The sequence below is a fragment of the Microtus ochrogaster genome, unplaced genomic scaffold (genome assembly GCF_000317375.1).
Source record: "Microtus ochrogaster isolate Prairie Vole_2 unplaced genomic scaffold, MicOch1.0 UNK48, whole genome shotgun sequence".
NCBI lineage: Eukaryota > Metazoa > Chordata > Mammalia > Rodentia > Cricetidae > Microtus > Microtus ochrogaster.
Window position 1 is genome coordinate 2575857 of NW_004949146.1, and position 10575 is coordinate 2586431.

Below are 10575 nucleotides of genomic sequence, written 5' to 3' on the forward strand. Positions count from 1 at the left end.
TTGAGACAGGGTTTCTCTGTGGCTTTGGAGCCTGTCCTGGAACTAGCTCTGTAGACCAGGCTGGTCTCGAACTCATAGAGATCCGCCTGCCTCTGCCTCCTGAGTGCTGGGATTAAAGGCGTGCGCCACCATCGCCCGGCTTGGCTTTTTTTTTTGAGACAGGGTTTCTCTGTGTGATAGTCCTAGCTGTCCTGGAACTCACTTTGTAGACCAGGCTGTTCTCGAAGTCACAGAGATCTCCTGCCTCTGCCTCTTGAGTGCTGGGATTAAAGGTGTGCACCACCACCATATTTTCTTACAGGCACTTAACCAGGGTGTTTATGGATCGTGCAAACTCGTGATGCCTATTCCAACTTCCCCTTCTCCATTAATCTAAAGGCCCAGTGTGTCTCTCACTACATATGTGTGTTCACTGTTTTCTTTATTCCTCCATCCTCAGGAAATCCTGTCTTTAATAGTCTTCAAACCCAAAATGAAGATTATGCTTAAAATTTGTGTGTGTGATAGTGTTGTTCGTTTGTTTTTCCTGCCACACTCTGCAGTTATTGGTTCTTTTTCTTGTATTTCTGCAGGTGGTAATTCTGGATGTTCGAGTTCCCTGCACACCTGTTGCCAGGCTAAACAACCACCGAGCATGTGTCAATGGCATTGCTTGGGCCCCGCATTCATCCTGCCACATCTGCACTGCAGGTAACCGTGATGGGAGGAAGTATTCAGCTGGTCTCAGAGCATCTTTCATTGACTAATGACTGTATCAGATACAGACCTGTGTGTATACTCCTATAGGGAAATATGTACTGGTCCCCAACCAATCTGTGTTCTTACAAAGAAACACCCACCAGGCTTTAACAGGGTCTTTGGCACTACCAGGAATCATCTCCCGTGAGTCTTTCTTCTTCACATAGCCATACCTAGTCAGTAGTTTGACTTAGAGTTCTCACTTCACTATTTTTTTCTCAAAGCAGATGCCTCTCAAAAATACATTATTAAGCTGGGCGGTGGTGGCGCACGCCTTTAATCCCAGCACTCGGGAGGCAGAGGCAGGCGGATCTCTTGTTCGAGACCAGCCTGGTCTACAAGAGCTAGTTCCAGGACAGGCTCCAAAACCACAGAGAAACCCTGTCTCGAAAAACCAAAAAAAAAAAAAACAAAAACATTATTAAGTGTTTTTATTCTAGAAATAATGCAAGTCTGTTATTAAAATGAAAATAATACAAAGCTGTGATAAGTTTGCTATTTCTTTTTTCTTTTTCTTTTCCTTTCTTTTTTTTTTTTTCTTCAAGACAGGGTTTTTCTATAGCTTTGGATCCTGCCCTGGAACTAGCTCTGTAGACCAGGCTGGCCTCACTCACAGAGATCCCCCTACCTCTGCCTCCCAAGTGTTGGGATTAAAGACATGAGCCATGACCACCCAGTTTGAATACAAGTTTTAATAAAGATTTAATTGAGACCATTAGAAAACAGTGAGAGGAAGCTCCAAGGATAGTAGTGACTGATCTTTGTGGGCTTTAAGAGAGAACACTGCTTGGGGAAATTTTTTTAAATTATTTTGTCACTGTTTGTTTTAAGGTTTTGTTTTATTTTATTTATTTATTTATTTTGGTGAGATGGGCTCTCACTGTGTAGTGTTGTCTGCATGGAACTTGCTGTATTGGTCAGGCTGAGCTCCAGCTTGCAGTGGTCCACTTGCCTCTTCCTCAAGTGGCAGGATTATAATCATGTGCCACCCTACCTAGCAAAACACAAAAGTTTGCAATGGTTCATCAGGTTTTTTTGTTTATTTTCTGATGGTGCTTGTGAGATTGTACCAAGGACATGACCATGATAAGCAGGTACTCTACCACTGAGCTAGGTCCCCAGTTCCCTATTGTTGGGATTCCATTACAAGATGGAATTTCTTTTTTTTTTATTGAAAAAATTTCCACCTCCTCCATGTCTCCCATTTCCCTCCCCCTCCTCCCACTCCTCCTCCCCTCCCCCCACTCCATTCCCCCTCCCTCTCCAGTCTGAAGAGCAGTCCGGATTCCCTGCCCTGTGGGAAGTCCAGGGTCCTCCCCCCTCCATCCAGGTCTAGGAAGGTGAGCATCCAAACAGGCTAAGCTCCCACAAAGCCAGTTCATGCAGTAGGATCAAAACCTGGTGTCGTCATCATTGGCTTCTCAGTCAGCCCTCATTGTCCGCCATGTTCAGAGAGTCCGGCTTTATCCCATGCTTATTCAGTCTCAGTCCAGCTGGCCATGGTGAGCTCCCAATAGATCAGCCCCACTGTCACAGAGGGTGGGTGCACCCCTCGCGGTCCTGACTTCCTTGCTCATGTTCTCCCTCTTTCTGCTCCTCGTTTGGACCTTGGGAGCTCAGTCCGGTGCTCTGTACAAGATGGAATTTCATTTATCTGTTTGGTTCTTTGGTTGGTTTGGTTTCTTGAGACAGAGTTTCTGTGAAACAGTCCTGGTTGTACTGGAACTTGCTTTGTAGACCAGGCTGGCCCTGAACTCCCAGAGATTTGCCTGCCTCTGCCTCCTGAGTGCTGAGATTAAAGGTGTGCACCACCACTGCCTGACTGGAATTTCTTTTAATGGTGCATGTCTATATAGCACTTTATGTCAAACATCTGTACATCTTGTTGAAGTATAAATGTATATAAAATGGGAAGCAGTCATCAGAGAAGCATCATTATTCACATAAGTATTTTTAGTGGATGAAAGTGACATTGTATTTTGGGATTATTGCATCCTGTGTCCTCTCTGATGTCCTAATCTAATTCTCTAACCTGGTGCAGTGAATGGAGCTTAAGGACCTAGAATGTGGAGTCAGGACCTAAGATGTAGTCCTGACCCTGCCACTCACTGTCTACATGGCATGATAGGGCAAATGGTAACACTGCTAAATCTTGTTTTCCTCATCTCTAAAATAAAACTTCCCTCACAAAGTTTTGGTGAGCAAATGTTTTGCAAATTGTGACTGACTCTCCAAATGCAAGATCGTTACTCCATTGAGTCATGACGTTCTTTCTTGCTTTTTCCTAGCGGATGACCATCAGGCTCTCATCTGGGACATCCAACAGATGCCTCGGGCCATCGAGGACCCTATTCTGGCCTACACAGCCGAAGGAGAGATCAACAATGTGCAGTGGGCCTCAACTCAGCCGGACTGGATCGCCATCTGCTATAACAACTGCCTGGAGATTCTCCGTGTGTAGTCTTGCTGGCGCTTCACCTACCAGACCGGGGCTTGTGTGTTTCAGCCTCTGCCCCTTCCCTCCCCACGTAAGAAGAACATGTTTCCAGTGGCCAGTATGTCTGTTGTTGCTTTACACCCACTGTGTCCAGAAGCTGCTGTAGGAGTCCAGGCCAGGTGACCCTCGCTATCGTGCAGGACTGTGCTGTGTGGCACTGCAGCCCAGGGCTGGGTTTCACGATTTCTCTCCTTTCCTCTTTGCTTCTTCAATTAAACATTTCTATATATATGTTTGTCAGCTGTTGTGTTCATGAACAGTACGAGCACTGGCTCTGTCTGTGTCCAATGGCCCCGTGTCTCTCTGTTTGTGCCTGAGGCAGTAGTCCATGTCTTGTCCCCATCTGTGTCCATGCTAGCACTTAAGTGGGAACAAATGCCAGCTTCAAGTTGTCTTTCCTCCTGGTATCAGTGTCTTTTAACACACCTCAACTTTGTATATTTTTTATCTATCAGGCTAATTTTTTTATGAAAAGAATTTAATCTTCCTGGTTTCTTGGTTTCACAGTCCTCCCTCTTTGTACCTTCCTCTCCTCCCTTGGTGCCTGCAGTGGGTACTGGACCCTAGACCGCAAGACCAGTTTGCCTTTCCGAGTAACTGCCTGCATGGCACACCCCGAATTCAGAACGGCGCTGGTGCTCTAAAGGTTTCTGACTCCCACCTTTCTCAGTCTGGGTCTCCTGAAGGCCTGGCAGGTGCAGGACAGACACAGGAAGCCTTCTGTTCCACCTTCACCTTCCTCTCTGGCTTTGTAATGACTGCCAGTGAAGCCGAGAAGCCGTTGAGTAGGGGCCAGGCTGAGGGAGAATCGTTTCAGGAAAGCTGAACTTACATTGAGTCTCTAGTACCTGGTTTCAGAATCTATTTTTCCATTTTAGAACTCGAATGATAGGCAAGAAAGATCTCTAAGCTAAGCTTTGGGATTTGTTTGTTGCGTTTCCTCTACCTGGTGGGATACTGGCCCATCTCTGGATTGAGTGCTCTGAATGAGGGACTCCAGAGAGATGCTGTCTGGCCTGACCCTGAACAGGGTCTTTAGATTGAGATAAATGGGCAGTTCTCATAAAGAATGGGCTAATCAGCTGTGGTGATTCCAGGCCACTAAGTAAATGGTTACAAAAGAACCATAGGGCCCAGGGCCCACCATCTAGGCTTCTCTACACCAATGACACTTACCCTCGCCTGGGTTTAGGTTCTGACCAGTATTGGACTTTGTAGGCTACAGTTGGCTGTGCTGACTTATAGGCCTCAGGTGTCTGTTTCCGTTACATGAATGGGTTCCATGGAGGGGACTTGTGTGGTTCTGACTTTAGATGAGTCCTTGGCAGTTTGGGACATACTCTGGAGAGTTTTTCTGACTTATTTTCTGCTGAGCTACCCGAAGGTTTCTTAGATTCCCTGACATGAGGAGAGTAGTGGGCCTGAAATCTGATGCTTTTGCCCACTTCTCTGTCGTTGCTGGAGAAGTAAACACTGACTCGTTGTTCTGGGCACATGGGCTCTCTGGCCGAGTCTTTGCCCACCTGCTACAGCTGCTGCAGCTGTATGCCAAAAGTCTTAGATCACTTCGCTACATAGGAGCCCGTCCCAAAGGAAAGTCATTTTCAGTCAAGGTATTCCCTCTTGGCCTTCCTGGTTTGTCATTCTGATCCTGGTCTCTGGCTGGCTGTCTGATTGATATTAATGTTCCTGCACTATCATGTGCTTTGCTCTGTATCATTTGCAGATAGAGAGCACAATTTGTGGTTACCTCTGCTTTTAGTGTTGTTTGCTAGCTAGTACAGGGTGCTTGAGGGCAGCAGGCTTGCCGATTTAGGTTACTCCTGTAGGAGCCCCAGTTTCTTCCTGGGCTGAGTCTACAGTGAACAGTGGTAGTGGGCCTGTTGGGAAGGGCCTCTGTGTTCTGGGTGGGCTTTAACTTGGGCTAAATCATGGGATTTGTCAGCTGGAACCTGAAGGCAAAGTTTTTAAAAGTTAGTAGTAGTTATTAGAATAGATTTGTATGCGGTAACAATGTGCTTTGGAAACCAGCCACTTGTGACCATCTTTCCCTTGCTCTGTGGATGTTGGTCATTTTTAGCCTGCCTTCTTTTCCCTCCATCTGGTCCAGGTAAGACTCTCACTGTCTTCATCTTCAAATATGCACACACCCACAGTTGTAGGGTTGCTGGCATTTTGAAGTGCCAACTCTCTCACCCTCCTTTTAGAGCATGGATTGGTGACCCTGTGGCTGAGGAAGAGACTTCTGTAGCCTTGAGACACAGAAAGTTGCTTAGTCTGCCTTCTTCCCAGAAGCACAAGTCTATGGAGTCTCAGAAGTCAGTCTGATTAGATTTGCTAGTTCTTGGACTGCTGGGGAGGTAGGTCAGGACCTCCAGACATGTTTTCCTCCAGGGATGGTAGCTCCAGGCTCTGGTGTGGCTGCAGTGCTATTTCACTTGGCTCTGGCATGCTGAGCCAGAGGCTCCGGCCTGTGCTTTCTGTGTCTGCTGGTGGGAGGGTGATGCTCAGATTAGCCAGGAGCTGAACCGCTGCATGGGTCTGAGGCGCTCCTGGGCTTGAACTTTTCTCCACAGGAGATTGTGTCTCTCCCCTGGTCTGCAAGGTTAGGGCTTGAGAAGTGATGGCCCCTGACAACTGGGTGATAATTTCCATCAAACTCAGAATTGGGTCTTGGATAACTGGCTACAATTCAGGAAGAACAGAAAAAAAATCAGGATCCTACAGTGTTTTGATGGTTGTTACAGTTGAAGTCTGATATTTTAAGGTGTAGAAGAAAATGAGTTCTTCAGATCACAGAAGGAAAAGGCTCGGGAACACAGAGGTCTGCAGGGAGGAAATTGAGAGTGGGCCTGTGCTCAGCCTAGGTTGGCCTTCCAGTGCTAACCAAACATCTGGGTCACTGGGTAGCTAGGAATGGGGTGAAGCTAGTGGCAGAGAGCCCTTCCCACAGCAGGGCTGCTATAGGCGATACCTGCTGGGTAAATTTGAAGTGTTGGGTGTGCCGTGACAGAACATGATGATGTTGTTTTATTTTGTCTGAGACAGGGCCTTGCGTTGTAGTCCAGACTGCCCTTGAACTTGGGATCTTCTTAACTTACTTTAATCTTGAGTGCTGGGATCACAGGCATGTGCCACTATCCCCAGCATCCATGGTTCTTCTTGTAGATCCCCCTCTTCCCTTATCTTCCCTTTAGTTTTAATTTTTCATGGTGTGTGTGTGTGTGTGTGTGTGTGTGTGTGTGTGTGTGTGTGTGTGTGTTGATGGGGATCCGACGTAGGCCCTCACTCACACATGCTAGGCAAGTGTTCTACCATGGAACATGGAACTACCCTCTAGCTCTTCCTCTTCCCTTTTGTTTTTCTTTTCCTATCTTATTCCCTTTCCTCTGTAGAATGTTCTCCCTTCTTCCTGATGTGTCCTGGGCCCTAGATTCCTAGACTGTAAGGACATGTAGGACTCTGGAGTTTACCAGACATGGCTGAGCAGTCCAGAACTGCCTAATTTCCCCATTTTGAAAATATGGCAGTTCATTTAATCACCTGGCTTAGGATAGACACTACCATTGCAATAGAGACCTCAAAGCACGTGTTTCCTGTAGAGCCTGTGCTCGGCATGAGGTAGGTGGGGCCTGCTTGGCATTTAGGTTGATTTTCTGGGAGAAGAACTGACCTGAGCAGTGTCACCATGAACCCTGAGCCAGGCTTTCCCAGAACTGTCCTCTCTGCTCTGGGGAGGCCGCAGCTGTGTGTCTCATGTCTCAGAGCTTGTTCACCTCACCCAACTGCGTTCTCTCTTCCTCCCATACTGTCATTGCTCTAATGGCCAGAGTCAAGCATGAGGCATTATTGGATGGGCAAGCGTCTTGGGCTGCTATCTGGATGTCACTTTTTAAATATGGAAACATGCAGCTGCCTTCTCCAGGAGGCTTGAACTAATGTGTCAACCAGAAACAAAAAGCTAAGGGAAGTTTGAACTCCAGAAGAAAGATGTTGACAGTCTCTGTGACAGCTGGAAAATGTACGAGCACCACCTTTGGGATCAGTGATGCTGAACTGTGTGTGATCTACTATTTGAAAGAAATGTTCTCCCATTGGGCTGATTGTGATCGACAATGTGTTAGGAAAACTGTTGACCTGAAGCTTTGAATTGCTTTAGTCAAATGAGTCACTTGCTTTGGTCCCCCTCCGTCAGCGACCCTCCCTTGCCCTGCCCTGCGTGTGAATTACAGCATGATTGTACAAAGCTCTGTGCGGACAATGAAGAGTTCTTGTTCTACAAAGTGTTAAGCTCTAACTGATCACTTCTGTGCCCTTTGGCCTCGTGTGTGAACGTGCTTTCTTACATATTTAAACTTCCCTTCTGTTGTACAGCTTTTGTGGCATCCCTTGTTGAGGTGGAGAGGAAGCTGGCCCTTTGCAGAACTGTACTGTAACCATTTCTCCTCTGTAAATATTATTTTCATAGGGCTGATTGTACACAGGGCTTGTAATAAAATTTTAACACTGTGCTGTGAACGAGCTTAGGACTCTCCACCGGAGGTGACTTGAAACGCAGCCGAGAGTGGAGTGTTCTTTCTGTGACTTTACTTCTTCCTCGTACATTAAGTCTCTGCGTTCTGTCTCGGCCTCCTGTATAAGAAGTACCGTATTTTCTGCCCATCATACTTTGTAATAAAACTTGAACATGTATAGATTGAATTTCTTGTTGTGATGAATTCAGTTCTTCCCAGTTTGTTCTTGTGGTCATATTTCAGAGGAATTGGAAGGGCATTCGACTCCACCTCGTTCAGCAGAGTGCTGATGGCCCAACTCTACCCTGTATCTCCTCTGTTCTCTCACTTCTTAGCTAAGAAAACATGGCCGCCTACTCCATGGCAAGGGCCATGACCCTCAGCTTGCTTGTATTTTCTCAGAGAGACATCCACATATTGGTAGTGTTCTGCAGTAATGGGCTGTGTTTAGGAACCCTGCCTGAGGCCACTCCTGTCAGGTGAGAGCCAGAATGGAGCAAGATGTAGACATCTCCTGATGTCACCAGATGAAGAATGTCTGATTGGGGTTTTGAAGACTATAAGTAGGAGTTGTTTGGGAATAGGGAATGCCACTTAAGGCAAAGAGAATAGCCACATGCAAATTTATATAAATAAGGAAGTATGGTCATATTCAGATAATTAGCTGTCAGTATATGTGTGTGGAGATTGCCAGGAGTGACTGGAGAGGAAAGCAGCAGCCAGATCAGGGGGTCCTGTCCTTCACAAACCTGGATCTTAACTGTGTGATACTTTGGAAAACACCCAGGTGAATCAGGGTCTGACTTGCTTTTTTAATTTACTTTCTTGAGACAGGGGCTCTGTAACTGGGGCTAGCCTTGAACTTACTGTGTAGCCAAGGATAACGTAGAATTCTGTGTCCTCTTGCCTCTGCCTCCAAGGTGCTGGGATAACAGGTGTGCACCACCACGCCCAGTTTAGGTAATGCTGGGGATCACCCAGGAACTTGTGCATGGCAGATATATTGGGGTTCTCTAGAGAAGAAGAACCGATAGGATGCATCTGATGAAAAGAGGTTGATTAGACTGGCTCACACACTAGGGTCTGGGGAGTCTAAGAATAGCCATCTGCTCGCTAGCTCCAGCACCACTCAGTTCACGAGGCTGCCTGCCTGAGCAGTCCTATCCTGGCACTAAGAGCCTTGACGATTGCTGGAGCACTGCTGGGCTTCAGTGTCAGGACAGGACAGCAACAGCAGCAGAGTAGGTGCACTTGCCAGCCAGGAGGGAAGGAAGGGCAGCAAAGAGCGTGGCTTCTCCCTCGGTTAACTTCCTAGGAATGCCCTCACAGAAGCCTGTGTGTTAGACAATTCTAGACCAAATCCAGTGGATAACCAAGATAACCATCATGCCGGGTGGTGGTGGTGCATGCCTTTAATCTTGGGAGCAGAGGCAGTCAAATCTCTGTGAGTTTGAGGCCAGCCTGGTCTATAGAGCTAGTTCCAGAACAGCTAGGGCTGTTACACAGAAAAACCCCGTCTCAAAAAACCAAGGGGAAAAAAAAAAACAAAAAACAACAGAGTAGGCAAGCACTCTACCAACTGAACTATTTCCCCAGCACCCCTTTTTTGAGACTGGGTCCACGTACTGATGTTTGGTACTCAGTCTGTAGCCCAGGCTGACCTTGAGCTGTCTCAGCCTCTGTGGCTCTGTTTGCATCCCGCTGTGCTTAGCTTGCAGGGGAGAAGCAGAAACAAAAGAGCCTCTGAGCGAATGAGTTTGCTTTTGCTGTTTTTGCCTTTGAGACGGGATCTTGTAGCTCAGGCTGACCTGAAACTCACTGTTTAGCCCAGACCAGCCTCAGGCTTGTAGTAATCTTCCTACTTCGGCTCCCAAGTATTTGTATTACATGTGTGAGCTCTCACACCCCATACCCATTTGTGAGAGAGACATGATTCTGCCTTATTTTGAAAGCTAACCCTAGGAGAGCGAGACCTCTAGGAATCTCAGCAGCCTGACTGGAGAGCTTGGTCATCTGTCCAGGCACCTGCAAACCTTGTTTTGGTTTCTTTACTTACTTGTGATTGTTGTATTGATTCATTTTTTTTGCTACTGAATAGCATAAGCTTGCACTGCGGATGTAGCTCAGTTGGTAGTGTGCTCGTTTCTCGTGCACAAAGCCCTAAATTTAGTCTTCAGCACCACTTGAAACTGATTGTAGTGATGCACACCTTTAATCCCAGCACTTGGCAAGTGGAAGAAGTGCAGAGGGAGTTGGAGGCCAGTCTGGTCAAGAGTCCCTGTCTTGAGAAATAGAAGCTGCATTTTTAAGTTATACAAACCAGTGGCACTGGAGAAAAAGCAGTTAAGAGCACCCGGAGTTCCCAGCACCCACATCAAGTAACTTACAACTGCCCATGATTCCAGTTCCAGGGAGTTCAGTGCCATCTTTTGACTTTTGCCTGAACACAGAGAGCCATACAGAAACACACACACCGGGAGGAGGCTGGCTCACCTCTTAAAAGCATTTGCTAATCTTGCAGAGGACCTGGGTTTGGTTCGTGAGCTCACAACCACCGATAACTTCAGTTCCAGAGGATCTGACACTCTCTTCTAGCTTCTTCAGGCATAAGACATGAATGTAATACACATACATTGATGTAAGAAAGACTCTAATATACAAAATTACTATACAAAAATAAATTTTAAAATGTTCTGGACGTGACGGCACACAAATGTAATGCTAGTATCCAGGAGGCCTTAGCGAGAAGACCAGTCTCAGCTAGGTGAGTTTGAGGCCAGCCTGGGGCTACATGAGACTCTTGTCTCAAAAAAAAAAAAAAAAAAA

General features: G+C 46.7%; 1 protein-coding gene across 1 annotated transcript in view; it reads left to right on the top strand.

Moving 5' to 3' along the window:
- Dcaf7 (DDB1 and CUL4 associated factor 7) overlaps positions 1-7936 on the top strand; it is a 25794-nt gene extending 17858 nt beyond the window's left edge. The window contains exons 6-7 of the mRNA XM_005369424.2: positions 573-690; positions 3027-7936. Of these exons, the coding sequence (XP_005369481.1) occupies positions 573-690; positions 3027-3199 (291 nt within the window). The 3' untranslated portion in view covers positions 3200-7936. The remainder of the gene's footprint in view (positions 1-572; positions 691-3026) is intronic.
- Positions 7937-10575: the final 2639 nt, after the last annotated feature.